The 25,724-nt window shown below is 41.2% G+C and overlaps 1 protein-coding gene across 1 annotated transcript; it reads right to left on the bottom strand.

Moving 5' to 3' along the window:
* Positions 1–354: 354 nt before the first annotated feature.
* Positions 355–25,465, bottom strand: LOC137032660 (von Willebrand factor A domain-containing protein 7-like). The gene is made up of 16 exons (XM_067404521.1): positions 25,283–25,465; positions 24,897–25,175; positions 23,188–23,281; positions 22,738–22,860; positions 15,852–16,038; positions 9,458–9,627; positions 8,178–8,290; positions 7,851–7,967; positions 7,575–7,748; positions 7,301–7,433; positions 6,324–6,473; positions 6,099–6,191; positions 5,744–6,012; positions 1,533–1,666; positions 1,261–1,420; positions 355–757 (listed from the first exon to the last, which is right to left on the bottom strand). The coding sequence occupies exons 1-16, from the start codon at positions 25,463–25,465 to the stop codon at positions 386–388; spliced, it is 2,751 nt and encodes a 916-aa protein (XP_067260622.1). The 3' UTR covers positions 355–385.
* Between the last annotated feature and the right edge of the window lie 259 nt (positions 25,466–25,724).

The raw sequence follows: 25,724 nt of genomic DNA, 5'->3' as shown, positions 1-25,724 counted from the left end.
CGAATTTTATGAATATACAATTTTATTTTGCGCGCAAAAATAGTTTTTTGTGCAAGTGAATTATGTTTCATGCATGTGAAATTGGCTACTCATGTGCACATGTCTTTTGCATAAATTATTATTGAGACAATAGTATGGAGTGAAATTTGCTCCATACTATAATGCTTCATGTTGTATAACTGTCATTGTCCTTAAGGTTGCATTTTGTAAAGTTGTAAGTAAGTTTACTGAGACATAAAATGCAATTTTGTATTGGAAATGCCAATAATGGAATGTTTGGAATGAAATGTTTTGCTTTACATTATTTCACAGCTCTAAGAAAGCTTTATAAAGGATGGGATGAGAAAGAGGATGATTGTGTATTTGGCTGATGAACTCAATATCCTTACAGAGTAAAGGATTCACGTAGAAAACCGTATAAAAGCAGAGATGCCCACAGAGGGAGGGACATGAGGCGAGAGCCTGCACTAGACTTCATGGTGTAACTGCATCTGCCCACGTTCCCGACCTTGTTAACTGCGGACAAAGTCACGGAAGTTGAACAACATGAGGCCTCATATAGACCCATCACACCGTCTTCCACTTTCTTCTGGGTAAAGTTTCCACTGCCTTGCTGGATGGAAATTCTCTCAATGCCTGTGCCATTACGGTCTGTGATGTTGACAGACAATTCCCAGTTTGATGAGCTGCAAGATGAGGAGTAGCAAGTGCCCTGTACATCGACAATTTCACATTTTGGTGGTGTCAAGTCAGTCACCTGAACAGACATTAAAGGATGAGTTAAAACAACAGCTTAATGAAGAATAACATGGCATACATAATATTATAGAATATTTATAATATATTTTTACATTTATTTGAATAAAACGGTAAAAACAGTAAAAATTTTAACTATTATAGAAATTTAAAATATTTTTGTATTTATTCAAGTGATGGCAAATCTGAATTTTGACATTTAAAGATGTAAACTACCCATTTTTCTAATATTTCTAAGTCAAATTAATAATTGAGCATTTTGGTGGGTCTAATAAATATAATTGTTTGATATTAATGCTTTTGTACACAAAAATGTTTCAGTCAGTGTTGGGTCACCACTACTGCAAAATCAGTAGAGAAACCATGACTGAAATGACTCATGGTTTGTGGTTTGTTGAAAAATGACATTTCAAATAGAAATATGCCTCATTTGTGGAGATATGTCAACTCCACAACAGCAGAACACTTTATTGGTCTGTCTAAATTAAAACCATGTGAGGTTACCTTGGAGAGAACTGAAAGTCGAAGGACAGCATAGTTAGAATCACTTCCTCCAGGACCCTCTGCCTCGATGGTTAGCGTAACATCTGTGCCTGAGACCGTATCAGCAGGAGGAGTGAGAGACACTGTCCCTTGAGCACTGCCGCCGCTCACGAGACTGAGCCTGTGATGACAAAGAAACAGAACTGTGGCACAGAGTTTTGTTCTTGACAAGAAAAGCTATAAAAGCTTGTATGTTAGTAATCACTGAGTGATTTGAGAAGTGGAGAAATTACGTTGGTGAATGCGTCATAGGGATGTTTTTGTCATTCCTTGCACGAATTGTGTAGGCACCGCTTGGTCCGTTGGTTTTAACAGTAAAATTTAGTTTAAATTCTTCTCCTGGCAACATGGAGCTGTCTGCCTTTGCCTGTAGATGGAGAGGTAAAACAGAATAGAGGACATTTAATAAAAAAAAAAAAAAATAGCATTAGAATTAAACTAGATTTGTTCAAACAACTAGTGAGCTGCCTAATGCTTTCGGAAGGAAATATTCTAACTTTCATGGACTGATTTCTACATAAGAGACTTTACTACAGATTTCAATAGATTTTTTTATGTTAGCATGTTATTAAGCTAACAACACAGTACTTAAAGTTGGCATGAAACACAAATTGCGATAGTCTTTCTTCCTTATTGTGACATATATCCGAGTTAAACTGCTTTACGAACAAGAAAAGGTGTAGGCGGGACTTGATTTTGTCCATTGGGAATTGATTGGATCGGTGGATGGTTGTGGTTTGCTATTGTTTTGATTTTACGTGAGTGGCAGGTTGTCCTGCCCTCTCATCATCAGAGAAGAGAAGAGGTCACTGCAAGTGGGAGGGGAAGTTATTTACAAAAAATAATGATGTGTGCAGATAAATAATCTATAATAAATACAGCAATATTCCCCCCCAAAACAGAATTGTCCATTTTGATGACATGGTGACTTTAAATAAGCATACTTTTTTTATTTATTTATTTTTTAAATACTTGTTAAGGACAATGGGTCTCATTCACTAACCATGTATATGTACAAAATTGTGCATGAAATCTGCATACAAATGTTTTCCCAAACAAATCATGATTCATCAATACTTTCATACTAAAAGGTATTGCTGGACCACATACTCTTGGTAATTTTATACATAGATATTTCTTCAAGAGTGCGTCTTTAGAGAGTGTGTAACAATTGTCTACAAGCTATCAATGGTCAGCTAAACAAATGTATTTAAACACACACAATACACCATCACTCTCTGCGATGTGCGCTCTTCTGGGAGAAGAGCCTGTACAAGGAATTACGACCTTTCTGATGTCACACAGGCAAATATTCGAAAAAAGACTTAAGTTTATGAGGATTTGGAAGAGTATTTTTGGCACAGATGTCACAGACTGACTGTGACCTAGGACTTTTATTTTGAAGGGACAGAGCATGGGTATATGTACAACAAACTCTTTCCACCATTACACATACGTACAAACTAAATGCCGGCAAACTATACCATCCTTACGTAGTTGTATGTTGTGCCCTAATTTTGGTGTTGTAACATCCCATTTATCATCCCAAGTTGTTAGTTGTGTTTTTGTCTGTTAAATATTGTTATGTATTTAAATGTTTAATGTTCAGTGATGCATCCTGTTCCAATAATGTTACACAGAAAAGAATACCAAAAATACTTTACACAATAGGTGTTTATTTCATTTTCTTTAGTTATCAAGTTAACTTCAAAGCATTTCAAACAGCTAGACATACCTTCGGGTGCACCTCTCACTTGCCAAACCTGTCCACATGGGAAGCAGCCATTTTTAAGCTAACATTTGCTCATGGCAGATTTCTCCATCTGGTTCTGACCTCATAGGGGAGGGAGAGAACTGTGGATGCAAGTGTTTTCTTATATGTCTTTTCTTTATTGATTTGAGCAGTTTAAACTGTAATATATGCAAATGATGTATGTTGTAGAGCCAAACTATAATGAAGGAATTATGGTTTTATTTTGTCATCTGCTTGTAACTTAAACGTGTTCCCAGTAAAATGGTATGTTCCAAATATAGGAGGAGCCAAAGCTTTAAAAGGCAGCCATTTTAGGGAAATGAAAGATAGGTTGCCATCCGCCATTAAACCCGAAAGAAGAAGAAGGAAAAGAAGAAGGAAAAGAAGAAGGAAAAGAAGAAGGAAAAGAAGAAGGAAAAGAAGAAGGAAAAGAAGAAGGAAAAGAAGAAGGAAAAGAAGAAGGAAAAGAAGAAGGAAAAGAAGAAGGAAAAGAAAATAAATGGAAGATAGAGAGGTTGAATTGCACTTGTATTTTGGGCCTGGACATTGGCATAGCCAAACTTACATTTATTGATATATTATAAATAAGTTTGATTTATCTCTTTTTTTTTTTCTTTTTTTTCTTCTTCCCCTTTGTTGTTTTGTTTTTGACTATTGCTACTGTGCACAACTGGGACAAACTACAAACTACTTGTTTGAACATTTTGGATTAAAACCATTCTGAACTGTGCATTTTTGTCCCCTGCTATTTTTTTTTTTACACCTCTGGCCACTGGTACATCCTAACAAGTGGTGTCAGAAGTGGGATTCAGTACCAGTTGAGTGACAAGTGTGGATTATTGTTTTTTTTACATCTTCTGACATGCCTCCCAAATTAAGGAGTAAGCCTGAGGAAGGCACAGTTTAGGACAAGGATCAGGGTGCCATAGGAGGTGGTGAGGTTTCGTCAGCTTTTTGACCACTTTTGAGAGACTGGCTGAAGTTTACCAGTGGCCGAGAGGAGACTGGGCTATACGCCTTATATCCCTGCTTACAGGCAAGGCCAGGAGTGCTTTTTTGGCAATGAATCCTTCCCAGACACAGGATGCAAGCAAGCCATACTGAAAAAGTATGAGTTTAGCACTGAGACCTATCGACTGAGGTTCCGTACTTTAAATACCCCTATGCATGAGTCACCACAAGAACTCTACACTCGCCTTAAGGACCTGTTCTGCAAGTGGGTCCAGTTCACCAAAAGCAACAAAGATAACATCATGGAGGCTATTGTGCTTGAACAGTACCTGCAGGTCTTGCAGCCAGAGGTGAGAACGTGGGTCAAGGAATGGAATCCAACCACTGCTGCACATGCTGCTAACCTGTTGGAGGTCTATTTAGCGGAAAGGAGACTGACACTAAGGAAGTTGTGTGTTATAATTGTGGTGAGCCAGAGCATACTAGACCGCACTGCCCCTTAAAAAAGCCTAGGATAGCAAGTCTCTGTTATGTTCTACGGCTAGTACAGTATGCAACCCCCAAACATGACTTAGAGCCAATTGTCACAGTCTTGTTGGATGGTAAACCACTTCCAGCTTTGGTAGACACAGGTTGTGCCCACACATTGGTAGAGGCCAAATATGTACCCAGAGATAGAAGTTGAAGTTACTGTTGCAGAACCAAAACCTACGGAGGAGGATAGTCTACAGCTATGTAGAGAGCATGTCGAAACTTTGATAGAGAACACAGAGCAAGCTGAGGTAGAGGAACCTGATTTGAGTGAAACAGACATTGCCATTCCGAATAATCTTGCTAAGCTTCAGAATGAAGATCCTACCTTAGCTGACTGTTTTAGACCGGTAAGGGAGAAGGAAGGGGTGAATGTTTTGTTGGGTGAAAGATTTGTACTGAGAAATGGACTCTTGTACAGAGAAAGTAAGGAGGACGGCAAGCAGTTGGTTGTACCAAAGTCAAAGAGAAGGGAGATATATGATCTAGGACACTCCATCCCTTGGACAGGTCACTTGGGATTTATGAAAACTTTGATGCGGATTGCCAAGAGGTTTTACTGGCCCAGAATGTACAGTGAGGTTAAGGAGTATTGTAAGACATGCCCTGTGTGTCAACTTGCTGTTGGTCGTACGCCTGCATATGCCCCGCTCATACCATTGCCTGTTGTTGACTCTCCATTTGAAAGGATAGGAGTGGATATTGTTGGCCCACTGGAGAGAAGTCAGGCAGGGAACCGATTCATTTTAGTAATTTGTGACTATGCCACAAGGTGCCCGGAGGCTTATCCACTTAGAGAGGTCACTGCCAAACAGATATCCACAGCACTTTTGAAATTCTTTTCACAAGTAGCATACCACGAGAGGTTCTTACAGACCAAGGTCCTAACTTCATGAGCCATACCCTGCACCAGGTATATCAACTGTTGGGGATTAAGAGAGTGCGAACCACACCGTATCACCCTCAGACTGATGGCCTAGTGTTTATTTTATCACAAAACTTGGTGCAGTGCAATCTGGGAATATAATGCCATTCTCTTTGTAAAGAAAATATGCAACAATTCATTCAAATCTTGATTAAAATCATTATCTCAGGAAGCAACATATTTAAAGATGCATCTACCTGTATCTACCTATTGGTACAGCTCACTAAGTCACAATGTCATAATGGTTCAAATATAGTTTTAAAAATGTGTTGTGCAGTTTGTACCTTGACAGTGACTTTGGACTGAGACATCATTGTGGTGGTCTGCCTCTGGAACAAGCTGGAGAAGGTCTTGTCTTTTCCTTTCAGCAAAACCACAAACTCTCCTTCTGGCACATCTTTCACAGTAACTAGGAAATCTCCACCAGCCATTTTCTCTATGGATCCATTAGACACTTTGACCCCAGACACCTCCACGAGAGCGACCTCATGCACCTCTAGAGCCTCTGGACCTTTCTCTCCAGTCAGTGTTAGTAGCAGCTTAGCCGGTGAGCCTGAATAAAGAGCAAACAATCTTTTAACACCTCCATTCAAATACTTTTATAAGAATCGATTAGCTAAACATAACAGCAGTTCAAACCTGCTAACGGCCGACCATCAATGGCAGCATATCCAGGATGGGGTCCTTTGAATTCCTCCACAAAGTTGTAGATAAATGTAATCGCACTCTGGCCTGAAATTTTTTTTGTTTTAAATTTAAATCAATTTCTTTACTGTCTACATTACAAAGGTCTAAAGACAGGTTGGAAAAGACTTTAGTCTTTTGTTTTGCATTGGTTAATTAAATATGTACATAATGTCTCACCAATCACTTTTATGGCGTAGGACTGACTTGTCGTCATGTCAATAAACCACAGGCCCATCTCAGTTTCATTTAATTGGATTCGTTGCAGGTTTCCTACTGACTGAATTGTTCCCAGAGGTCCGTTGGCAACAGTGTTAGATTGAGACACACCTGGAAGCAAGTGCATACCATTAGATAATAGTGGAGAAACTTACTTTAATATCTTATATTGAAGCTGTTCATAATAACAATCAAGAATCAACCAAATGAGTATAGTACATTATAATATAAACGTATTATAATTTTACATTTTTATTTACTGTCATTTTCAATGTTATTTTTAATAACTTCTAACATATCACTCTAACATTGTTAGTTTTAATTTTAGTTTAATTTTCAGAGTTTTCTAGATTCAATTTATTTTATTTGTATGGCTGCCAAAGTTAATGCGCTAACTGCTATCATTTAAAATTATTTCAATTTCTCAGTGTTATTGCGACCTAGTGGCATTTCATGTTTAATCCTGGCATGCTGCAAAGATTTCAAGTTTTATAATATACCATGCAGTGCTTTTGATATCACCACTTCTGGTCATTCATTTTTCATCCCAAGAGGGGTTATGTTTTATCCCCTTTTCTGGTTAGACAGGATGCATTTCCCATTTCCAATTTTAAGTCTAGTGGTGTGTAAAACAATTGTGTAGTCAGTATAAGTTAAGTCATTATGTTAAATTTGTATTTAAATTAATTCAGTGTAAACTATTATTTTCTGTGTAAACTACTATTATTTTTACTTTTCATTTTATATGATTCACATCATATTTCTATATTGTCTAATATCTATATTAACATTTCAATGTTAATATTCTCATTCAAATACACCTAACTTTTGTATAATGAATATGGTTTGGTTAGAAAAAATATTTTTATGTTAGTTAACAAAAATGCATTAATTTGGTTTTCAACAACTATGTGTTTTGCATTCTACTAAAAGTTTACCTGTCGGGCTGCGTAGGTTGAATGTGAGGCTACTTCCTGTGATGTAGATGGTAGTGTTGGACACAGACCTATCCAGTAGGAAGGAGAAACTCTCCACACGTCCTGGATCTCTGGAGCGCTGAAGAATTGTCACCTGACAGAAGACGACCGGGTGTGCAAACATTTGCAAGGAAAAAACCCTGGCTTTTCAGTACTTTGTGTCAGTAAGCTGGTATAACTGTTTGGTTTGTGAGATATTTACAATTTCAAAATGACTAAAAGATGCTGATCATACCAGGGCTGAAGTAGATGTATCAACAATAATTTTAGTGGCTTGAGAGATGCTGGACTTGGGGACCTCAATGGCTTGACCACCAGAGGCCAAGGCAATGTCATAATACACCTGAAATTCTGGCCGTGCATTCAATGACCTTCTCCTCCTGCTAGATGTCGTCATTAAGAAAGTCACCTGAAAAGAGAGGGAGAGAGATGGAAATGTGGGAAACTAATGGAGGGCTGGTGAAAATGTTGATGGCAAAGACTGAAAGTGAAACAATGATAGACAGTTTACTATAGACTTGGTGCTGTGGATGAGGGTGGTGATGGTTTTATTCAGGTATGTATCTTTAGGTGGAGCGTCGGTAAACACATATATATATGAGGAGGAGGGAGCACCTCTCAGAGCCAACTGTGGGAGAGACAGAATGTTAGAAAGAAGAACCACCATGAAGGGTGGTCAATAAAAACGGAATCCCTTTTAGTGTTGTGAAAAGATTCAAATTTTCTCTTAAATTCTATAATATTCAATATTATAATATTTATTACTTCTAACCAGAGACTATTGTGGTTGCTAATCAGATATGAGGATTGAGCTGATTGGCTGAAAGGCCACACGTACATAAAGTCCTGACAGGCACATTTCTGGTGTGTCGTCTCCTCCAACAGCTGTGAGATTGGAGATCGCTGACTTCATTACATCTGGGTTTGTGGTACTTATTAGTGGTCCAAAATCTGCAAATTCATACAAATTATAGCTGTAAAAAAACTAGATCATTTTTGCAGTAATAATATATAATAGTACATAATGAGCTGCCTACAGAGGAAACATTTTAAGGCACCTTATAGGCAAATTATCAACATGAAGTGCTTTTCCAAAAAGTACTTAATTTTAGTCAAATTCTAAGGCATAACAACATACTCAGAGGGGAAAAAAACAAGGATGTCAAACAAATGTTGCTATTATATAAACCTATTTTAATTTACATTTAATAATGAAAAGTATCAATAAAAACAGTTCAGTATAATTAATTACTGAACCCCACCATCGCTGGTGCCAAACCCGCAAGGAGGAGCGATGGTTGTGGGGCTGATGCCCCACCCCGTAAAACAATCTCTTGCCACAGATGAGCCAAGATTGATGATGGCGGCATACACCTCAGAGACGTGAAAACTGACAGCGACCATCGAACGACAACTTAACATTTTCCGCCAAAACTGCCTGTGGTGAATTCTGCAAATATCATACAGAAATCATATAATCAACAAAGAAGTATACCACTGCACCTCGAGTCGACCCCCAGTTAGTCTCGCGTAGTCAGACCTTCAGTCTGACGGCAGAGTTTGGCATCATGGCATTTGTTTCCAGGTGGACCGTTAAAGGATATGACACACGTCTCCTGGACATCCTGTAGAATTCAACCAACCAGATGATGACTTCCGAAACTCCTGAAGTGTTTTTTTCAGATAAGTGTGCCATATGCATCAAACGTTCAGCTAACGGTCCTTGGGCATGACGTCTGAGGCTGAGACTAACTCCTAGTAAACTTGGTTGCCGAACAACTGTTTCGATTCGCCGGGTATCTGCTTTGTCTTCCACAAACCCAACTTCCAAAAGTGCCGATGACATAGACGCTTGGACAAGACCAAATATAGGATGCCAAAAAAGCCTGGCCGTCCGAAAAACACTAGGCGCAACACGTTCATCAAAGACGTGAATGCTGTGGGAATATCATAGGACGAAGCTGAAGTTGCCGTGCTAGACCAAGTACACTGGAGATCGCTCGTCTTTCAATGCGCCATTCAGCACAGGAAGAACTTAGTCTAAGTAAAAGTAATTTTATCAAATATTTCTATGTGCTGTGTATTTCAAAACTTAATTGAAACCCTTTTTGCACTCACCTGGATCATTAAACGGCACTAGAATATAGTCAGATGGTTCATCTTGAGTTCCTTTCTTACTGTCAATGATGTTGAAGGCGACGCTCTTGGCCTCTGCAATGTCATTTGACATACTGCCTGTGGTGTCAATCACAAAAGCCAGTACTGCAAATCGTGTGATACCCATCAGCCTGATGGAGGGAAAAAATGTTATTATGGTAATGGATTTTAAATGTGAGCATTAATGCATTCACATTACATTTATAGTTAAATACTCAAATTAAACTTAAAGGTAGGGTAGGCAATTTGTTTTTATAAACTCTTTTTGTTATACTGGTTGAAATTCTCTTCACATCCTGATAGCAATCAATAATGGAAGTGTTATAAATATTCAAACATGTACATATATCTTCTGTGGAAGTCTTAGGACCAAACAATATTCATCCAATCAGTGCATACGATGTCCTATCTGCCTGTCAACACTGGCATTTCCATACCTCCACGTACCTAGATGTCACACGTCATCAGCGCGTTCCATAAGGCTTTGCAAAGTTATAGACAGAGAGTCGCCAAGCGCCACAAACAAACAGCAGCCATCTTTTTCAGTTCCTCCTGAACTACGCCATGAGATAGCAACCCTTGACATTCTACCCAAAGCTGTTCAGGTCCTCAGACTCTGATTTCTACAAAGCATGAAACTCTAGATGGCGCAGGCTAATAGGTCCTTTTAACACACCTGCTAATTATCACATCAATATCTATAGGTCACAGATGATTGGTTCCTGCTGTATTAGTAGCCAATGAGCTGTGTGCTTAATCTTTAAATACATGAGTTAGCATTGCTTAGAAGCACAGCATGCTTCATACATCATCTAAGATAAGTACATGGGTTTTACACTATAATCACTGTGCATTTTTGCGTAGTCTGCTTTATCAATTCAATGTCATATCAACACTCTGGTTAATAATTAGAGAGAATTACTAAGCATTTTAGCAGCTAGTGCATATGCATGTGTTTAATGATACAGAGACAAGCTTGCTGAACTTAAATGGAAACAGGTTTCACTTTGTATCGCATTCTAACGAAGCTACAGCAAGTATTTTGTACAGCAGAAGTATGGATAACAAATTCAGATAGCAATGGAGCGGATATCAACAACATAACATGGAACACAGCAGACGTTGCGTGCCTGCCGCTTGCAGGGCTAAAGTTACCTGTTGCTATTGAGTGAGATGAGTTTGTGTCGGCTAATGAGTGATCATGCAATGTGAATATATAATGATTAAAATGCAAACAATGTTTCTGTCTTATTTACATACTAAGTATGTGAGCAGCTGTATTCAGACTTTATTGGGCATATACTTTTTCATACTACAGGACGAACAGCTATTTTGCAAGGTTGGTAAGTCTTTTAATTAATGGATTTCACGTAGAATGATATTTATCATTTCTGCTTACCCTAGAGCGTGCCAAGGCAGTTCTCCAAACGAAGCAAGAGCGACTCAGTATGCTTAATATGTATTTTGTGTTATAATCTGTATAGTATAATTGTGTTGCGGTGGCTGCATGACTGTCAGAAATATCTCTCTCTGCTTAAAATGCCGAGGTATTCATTAACAGGAGCGTAAATAGAAGACACTTTGCAGTGTGGTGGTCAGCCATTGACGTAGCAGAACTTTGAGTTCGCTACTGAGATAAGTGAACGTTTTACACACTTGCGGCCATACGTTTAATTTGTGTTAATATGTGAGCACCGACAGTCGGTTGCATGCTGAAAAACGATGTTATGGGATTCACTGTCAAATTGCATCAACTGACATAACCATTGCATGGGACAATGCAATTGTCAATGCAATATTGAGTTTCTATTAATGTCACTCATATTATGACTTGTAAATCTAAATGTTTCATAGTATTGCTCAACTCAACAACTCTTCAAGGCTGATGTTTCAGGTACCTACATGTTCGGGCTGGGTCAGCTGATGCATGTTGGAGTCCTGCTCATTAATTGTCCGTTCATCCGAATGAGTATACTTTTAGGAGTATACAGGGTCCAATGACATTTTCAAACGATGCTACGTCATTATACTATTATTTGCTCAGGCGGTCATGGAGGGTTTCTTATCTCTATTAGCCTGCAACATTTTACCATTTGTTAAAGCCACACATAATGCGCGTTATAATTGGTATGTTTGAGCCTTTTGGCTCAGACACACATAGACATAGGTCACTAGAGCTAAGCCATTCGGCGTGGTAGCCCAGGCACACATAGCCATATCGTTCACTAGAGCTAAGCCATTCGGCGTGGTAGCCCAGGCACACATAGTCTAATAGGCCACTAGAGCCAAGCCTTACAACCCAGAAATACTTGTCGTGGCAAAAAATGGGCCAGGCACACATAGAAGCATACACACGGTTCCTATGGCTCTTCGGAGCAGCAGCAGTACATAAGTTTTGGCGGTAGATCTGCTGGGGGGTTAGGGTGAATCATCATCTTGCCTTCTGCTTTGATGGGGGATCTCTGACATACAATACACCGGCTTGTATTGTCCAATATCATGTCACCTGCTCTGTTGGGGGGTTATTCATGTACGCTATATTGTACAGCAGCAGCATGTCTTACTTGCTCACAGCAGCTGGTTGTGTATGTATTGGCTGTAGCAAGTCCCGTACTTGCTCTGAAGCAGCAGCAGCAATAATCAACAGCAGCAGCAGCAGCAATCAAGCAGCAGCAGCGTAGCAGATCTATTCCGCCAAGATCAAAAATATCTACATTGTCATATCCATTACCATACCAAACACTCCGAGAGTTCTCATGACAGAAATGCATTTCTATGTCAATGCTCAATGTCTCAATTTGCAGCAGTCAGGTGGTACAAGTCAGACCTCTGCAAGTTGTTTACGTTCATTATTATTGTAATGTTATATGGTTTCTCATGACGCTTTTGAATGAGGCGTGGCTTTGGAGAGCACTCTGAAGGGAGGGTGGGATCTCATGGCTTCAAAGCTAACTTGCTATTGCTAGCCTCTCCACAGTTGCCAACCCTACCTTTAAAAATTAGGAATGCTACATACACTTCTATTCAAAAGTTTGGGGTCAGTCTTATCCAACCTTATGCTCATCACCTGCCCCTACCACAACAAGACCGTCAAATCACTTTTCTTGATCAGGTCCAACTACCACCTCCCTGTAGACCTTCCAGACACCTCAGGACTTGACTGGAGGGAGGCCGCTCTCGCCAATTCAGAGCCTCGTCGCAAGATGGCCGCCGCCACACCTGAGCCCTCAGTCAAGATGGCTGCTGCAATGCCTGAGCCCTTAGCCAAAATGGCCGCACTGCCTAGGTCCTCTCCAGAAAGTAAAGAGGAACTATGGCTAATAGACTTTTGGTCTGAACTTAATTCAGCCCCTGACCAGAGTCCAGACTCCCTTCCAGACCCTGAGTCAGGCCCCCACTCTGTTCCAGTCTCTGTGCCGAGCCCAGAGGGGGCTCCAGTCTCCGTCCTAAACCCAGGGGGGGCTCCAGTTCCCTTCCAGAATCCAGCCCATGAGCCCGCTTCAGGCTCGGCTCCAGACTGTAGCTCGTCCCAATAACTTTTTTTTTTTTAGGGGGGGCGCCATATACCCATGGCAATAGGGGCCAAGGCCAAGGAGGCTGCACCACCATGGCCCACTGAGCTACCAGCACCACTCTAGGCCCCCGAACTTCCTGACCCCCCCATGGCCCCCCGAACTTCCTGACCCACTATGGCCCCCCCGAACTGTCAGCCATGGTGCCGCTCTGGAGGCTTCCTGTCCCCTGTGCTACATCCTTGCCAGTCTCCAGAGCGCCCACCCTCCCACCCCTGTGGATGTTGTATGGTGCAGGACGCTCCTTCCAGGAGGGGGAATGATGTCAGGGTTCTGTGTCTGTTTCCTGTTATGTCACATGTTCTTTTGTTCAGTTTTCCTGCCACTTGTTTGTTTCCTTAGTTACCCCATTTTGAGTTCATTAGTCCCAGCTGTGTCCTGTTAATTAGCCTTGTTTGCCACTCTATATATTCCCTGTGTTCTTCCTCAGTCTTGGTTGGTTCTCATCAATGTATTATGTTTACGTTTGTATGTGGTGTTATTTATCCTGAGTTTCTCTTGGTTCCTTAATCCTTTTATTAAAAGTCTATTTTTCTGCAAATCTCCTCGTCGTAATTGTTCCTACACTAACGTGACACAAACACGTAGGTTTAAATAGTCACATCACAGAACAAAGACCAGAAGAAGAAAAAATTACAAAATGAAGACAAGACTAAGCTGAAGACAAAAGGACAGACAAGCAGCTGATTCAAGCCATCCAACTTTTACTCACTTTTAATTTCTCTTACTTAACTTTCTTTTCCGTTGAGAGTCTTGTGTTGTACGTTTTTCCGCAAAGTTTAACCAACGACTTTTGCCGCCTCAACTTTAAACTCCAGCCACTACAAGAGACTTCATTTCATTTGCCAGCACACTCGAACATGATTGGGTTTTACCTAACTACAATCCAGACCTGAAAAGATCCTGCAACAAATCATCGACTCTGAAAAACCCTTCTCTCCAAGCCAAGAACGTCGGCAAGGAGATTCTTGTTTAAAGTAAACAAGTAAGTACCTCCAGATTTTAAAGCTGAACTGGTGCATTAAATTAAAGATTCATGGTTCGTTCAGGTCAGGTCTTTTGAAGTGCATATTTTGCTAGAAATCATGCTCATCATTTCATTCTCTTAAAATTCTTTCTCTCTTATTTCCTTTCTTTCTGCAATGTGTATGAATGTGTGTGTGTGTGTGTGTGTGTGTGTGTGTGTGTGTGTGTGTGTGTGTGTGTGTGTGTGTGTGTGTGTGTGTGTGTGTGTGTGTGTGTGTGTGTGTGTGTGTGTGTGTGTGTGTGTGTGTGTGTGTGTGTGTGTGTGTGTGTGTGCTTTTGTTTATATTACATTGTCCCCACGATGTAATATAAACCTGAGTTCACCTACATCGTGGGGACCAGCCACCGGTCCCCACAATGTAAATTAATTAATAAAAATACTAAATGATGTTTTTGTGAGAAAATAAAGGTGTGCACAGTTTCCTGTGATGGTTAGGTTTAGGGTTAGGGGTAGGGTAGGGGGATAGAAAGTACGGTTTGTACAGTATAAAATGCATTACGGCCTATGGAAGTCCCCACAATTCACAAAAACAAACGTGTGTGTGTGTTAGATTAGTTTGTGTTACAATAAATAAAGTCTCCTGTAGATTTTAAAAGAAAGCGTCTTGTATAATGTGCTTGAAAGTTTAATCTCTTACACTATTGATCCTGTTACTAAGCTATTAATTAGTGTTTTCACAATAGTTGGATATTTACATCCGCTACAAGAGCTTATTACGGTCCGAGCAGATGAACGCTTGGTGATTCAGTTGCTCGGTCGTAAACTAAATGACTCTTTATAATTCCCTATAAATTAATTATTTAATTTTAGCTGATTTTGTTCCTACAGAACCCACAAAGAAAGAGAAGAGTGGGCAAGCCAAGACAGACGTGGAGACGTGCACTGAAACTGAGATGAAGGCAGCCGAATGGTTGTGGGCCCACCTGAAGAGAGTCGCCCAAAACTGAGTCCACTGAAAGACTGTTTCTGAGGCCCTGTGCTCCCTCGAGGAGTTTGCGGAATAAGATCATCTAAGATGTTGGTAGATTTCAGGAAATGTTCCCACAGTTGTATATTTGATTTATTTAGTAGCTACAGTTCATTAAGGGAACCATGAATGAGCAGAGCATGATCCCGTCCCTTCAGAGACTGGGCCGCAGGGCAGTAATCCAACATGATAACAACCCCAAACACACCTCCAAGACGACCACTGCCTTGCTAAAGAAGCTGAGGGTAAAGATGATGGGCTGGCCAAGTATGTCTCCAGACCTAAACCCTATTGAGCATCTGTGGGGCATCCTCAAATGAAAGGTGGAGGAGCGCAAGGTCTCTAATATCCACCAGCTCTGTGATGTTGTCATGGAGGAGTGGAAGAGGACTCCGGTGGCAACTTGTGAAGCTCTGGTGAACTTCATGCCCAAGAGGGTTAAGGCAGTGCTGGAAAATGGTGGCCACACAAAATATTGGCACTTTGGGCCCAATTTGGACATTTTCACTTAGGGGTGTACTCACTTTTGTGGCCAACGGTTTAGACATTAATGGCTGTGTGTTATTTATTTTGTGAGTTATTTTGAGTGGACAGCAAATTTACACTGTTATACAAGCTGTACACTGACTATTTTACATTGTAGCAAAGTGTAATTTCTTCAGTGTTATCACATGAAAAGATATAATACAAAATTATCTTTTTACAAAAATGTGAGGAGTGTGCTCACTTCTGTGACTGTATTTTTATTTTAAATACATTTTCATGTATTATGCCCATCTCTGCCCATACCGAAGGTAGTCCTTGTTTCCTATAGCTCCACGGATGTCCTCCAGCAGATCCAGGGTGGCTTCAGATGCCAGATTTACAGCATTAATGTGTAGATCAGCATTATAGGAAAGTGGCTCATCTTTACTGATCCCTACTCCAGGATTCTGGTAACTGTTGAGATCAGTCTCTCCACCATGACTACATTTACCTTTCACACACACATAAAAGACAAATAATAAAATTGTAACACTTAAGAATATTTTTTCTCCAAATCCATACACATCTATTTTCTAATCTTTAAACTTAGTTTTCTCCCCCTTTCTCCCCATTTTTTTTTTTTTTTTGTCTTCTAATTTTGAATTATCTGTTTATTTTTTTAAAATTTGGTAAATGTTGATATGTTTTGGTTAATACAGCATCTGCTTACACTGCTAAATTTCGTTGTGAACTACTAGATGTTTTAGCTCTGCTTTTCTGCTTTTAAGTTTTGTTATAAATATTGTATTTATAAATAGTATATTTGTAACCGGAATGAGTATGCGACGCCTTTAATGGGCAGGTGGCGTGATAGGGCAGGTTACTTTAAAAGTCTCGCGGGTTTCGGCAAAACAACGTTTGTTCTCGTTCGCCGCTGATGAACGAGCGTGTGTGGGGTTCTCTCTAGCGCATTGGAAGAACTGCTTCTGTGTTGTAACTGCTCTCAACAATTCAGCGTGAATAAACGGGGTTCTTATTAATAGGAGTAGATTTTAATGAGAAACGTCTAATGCGCCCGCTAATGTGTTTTTAGGATTGGTCGGTGCTGATCACCTGTTGATTTGAAGACGCTGTGTGCGTGCAACTCTGCGAGTCCGCGTCGGGGGTTCAGCTACTCAATGTGAGCGTATGGTCAAGTTTACTGACGAATTGTAATTGATATGAAATGCGTGATCATAAATTTAGTATGTGTTCTCTTAGGATCGCTTGTGTTTATACTGAGTTATGAGTGCCAGAATCCATGGATAATCACACAGAATAGACTGTTGTAATCCACTTCTATATGGTTGTTTTAATGTAATATGATGGATTTGTGTAATAAAAATGTGAAATGGTTTTAATTACAGGTTATAAATCCTCCTTCTGGTTCAGCGCCACCATTTCTTTCCATTAAAAATTAAGGTTTATTTGTTTGGTTTTGTTTTGTGTATATTTAGTTTTTTGGGGGTGTTTGTGTCATTATAATTTTCAGTGACACTTCTGTATATTTTGTTGTACAATTTTGTTTTATTGATTGGTGTACTACTGTATGGGAGGACCTACTTTGGTTTGTGTGATTTTTGGTTTGTGTGTTTTACGTATGGTTTGATTTCTTTTGATTCATTTTTGGGTTTGTTTCCTCCCATCTGGTGGTTATCCAGTTATGATTCAAGTTGATTTCATTTGTTTTACTGTGGGTACTATATTTGTTGTTTTTTTACATTATCTGCTAATTTCTAATTTGATTGACTTTTTTTTTGTTGTGATATTCAGTTGATTTGATTGATCCTGATTTGTTTTGTATATTGTTTAATGTTTTTTTTTTTGTTTTGATTTATTCGTTTTCAATTTTACATCTTAATCTAATCCACAGCAATATTGATATTAATTCAACAGTACTATATGTGACAAAGATCGTGATTGCCTTTCTAATAAATCTGTTTAATTTATTTGAACTGCCTGTTTAAAAATATAATTGGGTCCCCTACCCAAGAAAAGTGGGGGTGGCGTAGTCAAATTGATCGACATTTTTAATAGCCATGTATAATGTGACCTATATTATACATGGCTATTAAAAATGTCGATCAATTTGACTATGCCACCCCACCTATTAATAAGAACCCTGTTTACTCACGCTGAATTGTTGAGAGCAGTAACCACACAGAAGCAGTTCTTCCAATGCGCCAGAGAGAACCCCACACACGCTCGTTAATCAGCGGAGAACGAGAACAAACGTTGTTTCGCCGAAACCCGCAAGACTTTTAAAGTAACCTGCCCTATCACGCCTCCTGCACATTAAAGACGTCGCATACTCGTTCCGGTTACATATTTATAACAAAACCTAAAAGCAAATGAATTTAATGTGTTGTCACAGTTAGTGTTCCCTATGGAAAAGTTGGACCTTGCTTAATTAAAACCATTTCTCACCTCACAAACACAATATATCAAATTGATTTTGTTGTACTGTGGAAAGAAATTTGAAAGAAAAAAAATGTGCAAGACATGTTAAGAAATTAATTGAGCCACAACCGTACCATTAACATCCTAGTTACTGTCACAGACACACCAGGCTGTAGCACCCTCCAATCACAGCGCACACCATCTCCAGAATACTAATCACCATCACCTGCACCTCATCAGCACACTCATCACCAGCACTACTTAAGACACTTACACACACAGTCACATTGTTTGGTCTCGTTTGCATCAAAGGACTTACCTGAATGCTTACCTCAAGGACTCCTCTTGCTACTTACCTGTACTCCGTGTACCCAAGCTCCTCTCCTCGTCTTCTATCTGGTGTGAAGTGTTGTTTGAAGTCATCTACTCCATTCAGCAAGTATCATTCTCCATTGTCACTCTGCAATCACAAAAGGACTGTCATTCTTCATATCATTCATCAGTCACGAACTTGCATCTGTTTACTCACCTGTTGTCATCCATATACTCTGCTTGTGTTCAATAAACTACCTGTTAACCTATCTTCTGTCTCCCGGCTGGTCCTATTGTAATAGAAGACCGGACCCTAACAGCAGAACACAAGCATGAGTCAATCGGATCCCTTCCAGGATTTGTTGAATGCGTTTCGTCGCACTTTCAACGTGCAACCACCATCTCAAACGCCACCTCCAGCTCCCGCCATCACTTCTGCATCCACCGTAACCTCTTCCTCACCACCTGCGTACGCCAGTCCCATGGCCAAACCGGCACCCTACTCTAGTTCGGCGGAGGACTGCAATGGATTCCTCCTGCAAGTTTCTCTGACCCTGGAGATGCAACCGCACCTGTTCCCTACTGACTACTCTAAGGTAGCATTCATCATTTCACAACTTTCTGGCAGAGCTTTACAGTGGTCCGATTCCATCTGGTTGCAAAACAATCCAGTGACGCAGACATTCCGGGAAGTGTTTGGAAAACCATCTTGGGATTCATCTATCAGTGAGAAACTGTATAATTTGAAACAAGGAAAGTTGCTCTGCAGTTCGGAGCGGATGGAACGAACAAGCACTGCTGATGTCATACCGTCAAGGACTGGATCCTTGAGTGCGGTTGCATCTCACTGCATACAAGGATACCATTGGGCTTGAACGCTTCATCCAGCTGTCAATACACTTCGCCACTCTTATGCAGTCGTGTCTCAAAGAGCACCAGGGTCAGAGCCTCCTCAACACCTTCCTCTGCCGGCCAGAATCAGTCAGCACTCCAGAACCAGCACAAGAACCCATGCAAGTGGAATCTTCACGGCTGACTCCGACAGAAAGACAGAGAAGGCTGACCCAGAATTTGTGTTTATACTGCGGATTACCAGGGCATGTACTTTCCTGATGCCCTACACGCCCACCACGTTCCATGGTGAGTGCCATTATCTCTACTCTCCAGACACAAAAGCCAATCACCACGACTATAACTCTTACTGCTGCCGATGTTTCTCTTCTAGTATCCACCCTCCTCGATTCTGGGTCAGCGGGAAATTTCATCTCTGGCGCCCTCTGTCATCAGCTCAACATCAAGACCACGAACACGCCGACCACCTACCAGATTCACTCAATAACAGGAAGACCTGTGAGTAATAGACGAGTCAGCCATATCACGGAACCAGTTCAACTACAAGTAGGAGTACTACATATCGAACACATTCAACTGCTAGTTCTGGAGGGTTCCACCGCTGACGTGATACTAGGGCGTCCGTGGTTGCAGCAACATGATCCCATCCTCTCTTGGAAAACTGGAGAAGTCCTGAAGTGGGGCGAAACCTGCTTTTCCAAGTGTTTCTCCGTCCTGCCTGTTCCCAAGTCTCCTTGCTCCAACGTTCTTCCAGTCTGTGCCACGTCCGTTGAGAGTCCCCTCGAGAAACGATCTGTGGACATCCCGTCCTGCTACGCCCCCTTCAGCGACGTATTCTGCCCCAAGAGAGCCTCCAAGCTGCCTCCACACCGGCCATGGGACTGCGCCATCGACCTGCTTCCGGGTGAGTCAGTGCCAAAGGGTAAAATTTACCGCTTATCCATCCCGGAGGAGAAAGCCATGGTGGATTACATCGAGGAGACATTGGCTCAGGGATACATCCGACCATCTACTTCCCCTGATACATCCAGCTGCTTCTTCGTGGCGAAAAAGGACGGAGGCTTGCAGCCATGTATCGACTATCGAGCTCTCAACTCCATCACAGTCAAATTCCGGTATCCCCTTCCTCTCGTCCCAGCAGCCCTGGAACACCTCCGGAGCCACCGGATACGTGAGGGGGACGAGTGAAAGACCGCCTTCGTCACGCCCACCGGCCATTACGAATATTTGGTCATGCCGTACGGCCTGGTCAACGCCCCCTCCGTCTTCCAAGATTTAATTCACGAGGTGCTCCGGGAGTTCGTGCTGGTCTACATAGACGATATTCTGATATACTCCCGGAGTATGGCCGACCATCAACGCCACGTTGCGGAGGTCCTGCAATGCCTGAGAGACTTCCAGCTCTTCCTCAAGGCTGAAAAATGCTCATTCCACCAGTCCTCAGTGCAGTTCCTTGGATACAACATCGATCACAGTGGCATCCGGATGGACGAGGGGAAGATGGCAGCTATCAAGAACTGGACAACTCCCACTACCATCAAAGAGCTCCAGCATTTCCTCGGCTTTGCCAACTTTTACAGAAGATTCATCCAGAATCACAGTTCCATTACCAGCCCACTTACAAGCTGGTAATGGAACTTACAAGACTCCATCTGCCACAGAAGCATTTAACACCTTGAAACAAGCCTTCATGACCGCTCCACTCCTGGTGCATCCCGACCCTGACAGACCCTTCATTGTGGAAGTCGACGCCTCAACCACCGGAGTTGGAACGGTATTGTCGCAGCAGCAGGGGAACCCGAGCTGACTCCATCCATGTGCCTTTTTCTCCCGCAAGCTCAACCCAGCGGAGGTGAATTACGACATTGGCAACAAAACTTCTAGCCGTCAAGCTGGCTCTCGAGGAGTGGAGGCATTGGTTAGAGGGAGCCCGACATCCATTCCTAGTCCTAACGGATCACAAAAACCTGGAGTACCTCTGAGCCGCCAAGAGGCTCAACCCTAGACAAGCCCGATGGGCTCTCTTCTTCACACGTTTTAATTTCACCATTTCCTACCGTCCTGGCTCCAGAAATATCAAAGCTGATGCTCTGTCATGTATCCATGCTCCAGATAAAATCACTGAAGAACCTGAGTCTATCCTACCTGAACAAATGATCCTCAGTCCCATCACCTGGTCTCAAGAAACTCTCCCTCCATCCAATGTCTCCACCAACACTCTGCCGGGTTGCCCCCAGGGCTTGCAATACATCAACCGAGCACGGCGCACTCCACTGATCCACTCTGCACACTCTTCACTAGGCACTGGCCACCCAGGGGTCAATGAAACCCTCTCGCTGCTGAAAGAGCACTTCTGGTGGCCCAATATGGCCAACGACGTCAGAAGGTACGTGCAGGGATGCAAGGAATGCGCCATGTCCAAGAGCCCATGCCATTTACCATCAGGCAAACTTCTTCCTCTGCCCATTCCCAACCGACCCTGGTCACACCTAGGAGTAGACTTTGTGACAGATCTCCCAGCCTCCAACGGATTTACCTGCATCTTCGTCATTGTGGACAGGTTTTCTAAATCCTGCCGACTCATCCCTCTAAGAGGCCTGCCCACGGCCATGGTAACTGCTGAAATTATGTTCAACACTATCTTCAGATACTACGGAATTCCCGAAGACATTGTATCCGACAGAGGACCTCAATTCATCTCACGGGTCTGGAAAGCCTTCTTCTCACTCCTAGGTGTGACCGTGAGTCTCTCCTCAGGATACTATCCCCAGTCGAATGGGCAGACGGAACGCAAGATCCAAGAAGTTGGGCGATTCCTCCGTACCTTCTGCCACGGCCACCAGGACTCTTGGAACCAGTATCTGGTTTGGGCCGAGCATGCACAAAACTCCCTCCGCCAATCTACCACCGGCCTGACACCCTTCCAGTGCGTGCTCAGCTACAAACCCCCACTGTTCCCCTGGTCTGGGGAACCATCCGATGTACCATCAGTCGACTACTGGTTCCGAGAGAGCGAGAGGGTCTGGGACTCAGCCCACCACAAGTTACAACGGGCCCTTCGTAGACGCAGGATGACCGCGGATCTACGACACTCTGAGGCCCCTGCTTACCAACCTGGACAGAAGGTATGGTTATCCACCAGAGATATCCGCATGCGTCTACCCTGCCGTAAGCTGAGTCCCAGATTCATTGGCCCATTCACCATCATGGAGCAGGTCAACCCAGTCACCTACAAGCTACAATTACCTCCTGAGTATCGTATTCACCCAGCCTTCCATGTATCACTCCTGAAACCTCACCACCCTTCTGTTCCTCTTCCCACAGAGCCTGGCGTGACCGAAGCTGAACCCCCCCTTCCTCTCATCCTGGAGGACGGAGCAGCATACGAGGTGTGAGTTACAACAACATGTTTCATTTGTTTACACATGACAACTTAAAACCAATCCTTCTAGGAAGCTGATTAAACTCCAACATGTCTTGTAAGTTAATGAATTAGCTTTAAAAGAAGGGAAAGTTACTAATACATTTTGAGTTCACCTTACTTTTTTTACAGTACGTATTCCCATGCGTGTCTGTATAAACCTACAGTGTGTATGTCTCCTCTCACCTCTAGGTTTGTCAGGGGAGAACAAGCCCATGTATCCTGAAGTGAGGAACTTCCCCTTCAGAATGGCAGGCATCAGCTGGTTTGGACCACTGGAACATTCACTGCATGTTGGCATTGCAACATCTGTACATAAACAAATAGACATGCATTCCATCTACATACAACACACTTAAATCAATCACAAGCATGCACTCAATTTACTTATTTGCTCTTTGGAAAAGTCAACATAGATTACTCTCATACAATATGATGTGTACTCTCTGGTGTAACCTGTTATTAGCTGCACCAAATCGTCTGTTCACTTATCTCCAGTTTTCATTTTAAATATTGATTAGTAAGAGCTTTTAACACATGAACATTTGACATGTCAACACTTAAAGAAAGGTGCAATCACATTTATTTTCCACAAATGAGTCCCTCTCATAAATCACACCCACTGTCTTTATCTACCTGCAATGTTCTCAATGTTGAGATCTGGTCTGATGAGGTTGGCATATGGACTTGTGTACCCTAATTCAACCCAGTTACTGTGGCTGTAAAAATCCTGTAAAAAAAAAAAATAAAAAAAATAAATAATATGAATTAAAATGAATACATAAGATAATATTAATAATATTAAAGCTTAAATTTTATTATATATATATATATATATATATATATATATATATATATATATATATATATATATATATATATATATATATAATAATAATAATAAATAATATATATATAATCTTTTAGAGATACATGTCACAACCTTTAACAAAAACATTACATTACATTAATAAGTTATTATCAGAAATGTTTTTGTTAATGGTTATGACCTTTTCTAAAGGATAAAAAACGTTAGCTTTTCTCGTTATCTGTGTTTATTTAAAGCTGCAGTCTGTAAGTTTTGCCTCTTTGTCGCCATCTCTGTTTGAAACCAGCAACTGCAGTTATTTGCAGAATTATCATCTTTACGTGCCTTGTGCATCGGCACGGCTCCTCAGTGCGGATGAATTTAATGTTTTGAGGAGAATGTGTGTCTGTCAGTTACCGCACCCATGGATACTGTACAGGTACTTCAGAATCACAGATTGTAGTCTTGGAAATATGACCAAAATAAGAATTTTTACTGGAAAATGTAATCTGAACAAATAACAAATGTGACCCTGGACCACAAAACCAGTCATAAGGGTAAATATTTTTAAATTGAGATTTATACATTATCTGAATTAATAAGCTTTCCATTGATGTGTGTTTTGTTAGGATAGTACAATATGTGGCTGAGATACAGCTATTTAAAAATCTGGAATCTGAGGGTGCAAAAAAGTCTTAATATTGAGAGATAACAAAATATTGAGAAAATCACCTTTAAAGTTGTCCAAATGAAGTCCTTAGCAATGCATATTACTTACAAAAATATTTTTTATGTATATTTACAGTAGGAAGTTACAAAATATCTTCATGGAACATGATCTTTATTTAATATCCTAATGATTTTTGGCATAATAAAAAATAATAATTTTGACCCATAGGCCTACAATGTATTGTTGGCTATTGCCACAAATATACCCGTGCAACTTTACAAATCTGGGTTACAAATCTGCCACTTTTGCTCTGACCAACTGAAAAAAAAAAAAGGTGGTGATTAATGGTGATTAAATCTAACGATCACTTAGCTCATATCACATCAAACGTTGCAAATTATTATTATTGTTATACTTTGTTCTCAAATTGTTAATGTTAACAACATCAGCATTGTGTGACCACGTGTATTTAGTGTGTATTAGCATTACCTGTAGATTTAAATTTCTGTACAGTCTAATCTCTAATTGTCCATTTGTCATCCCATACACTCCGCCATCTAACAGTATCTGACAAAGTATGTGTTGACAAATGTTTTACATTATATTAACATTGAAGTATGGAGCCCTAAGGAGACATGAAGAGAAAAAAATATGACATGGAAGGAAAAATTATTTGGCAATGCTTTTGCTTTATCTTGCAAATGTTTTGTGTTCCTCAGGAAACTTTGAGTTCACTTTCCAAAGAACACAAATGTTTTGCGAGCAAATGCAAGATGTGTGCAAAGAGCTGCTTGGAAACCATGTTGTTGAGCATTTTGTAGCAATATGCTTGTCATAGTCACTGACTGTATCTCCCCTCTCACCCACCTGCAATGTGTGACACACTCGCCACAGCGTTTCTCTGGCAGATTTAAAGTTGCCAGTGCGGACATTTGCTTTAATGGCTGCAATCCCCTGAATGATGAGGTTGCGCCCCTCAGTGAAGGCCTCGTTGTTGAAGTGGTGTGGTGCACTGCTCATGAGATCACGGTCCACAAATCCATTCTGCATGTAGATCTGATTCAGTGCCGTACTGAACTTGGCTCCTGAAACCTTACATGTGGCCCTGCACAGACATGCACGCAGCAGCTCTTCGGGTGATGAAACCTGTGTTAAAGTATTTCCCAAAACAATTGTTTGTCTTCAGAAGAATTTCATAATTTTCATGACATGTTTATAGTGTTTTTTATGCCCCTACTTGTACACAAACTCACCTCTGGACTGAACTGTTTTCCTTCAGATTTAGCCACTGCTTCACACACCTCGTGGATCTTTGCCATCACAGCATTACGATTAATGGTCACATGGGTGTTTCCGTTACCACCATCTGGCAAAAATGCCTGCACCCTGGACACCACTAGTGCGATCAGGGCCACGATGGGCACCAACAACTTCATGATCATCTGAGTCAAGAAGACTAAAATTTAGTAATTTAAAAGTGGAGTCACCAGAATTGCAAAACCACTGTTTGGAAGTTAGTCGGGTTGACCCCAATAACAATAGTGTAACCAATCAGCAATAGGGGGCATTAGGGGGCTCAAGGAGAGAGAACGAGCAAGAAAAAAAAAAAAAAACCTGCAGAACAAGAGATGGAATGAAGGTTTATGACTGGGCAAGCGCTGGAAAGAGCTAAGCGGGAAGGCCTGAAAACAAACA

The sequence above is a fragment of the Chanodichthys erythropterus genome, chromosome 12 (assembly GCF_024489055.1).
Source record: "Chanodichthys erythropterus isolate Z2021 chromosome 12, ASM2448905v1, whole genome shotgun sequence".
NCBI lineage: Eukaryota > Metazoa > Chordata > Actinopteri > Cypriniformes > Xenocyprididae > Chanodichthys > Chanodichthys erythropterus.
Note: the sequence above shows the minus strand (reverse complement) of the source record. Positions and strands in the feature narration are given on the sequence as shown.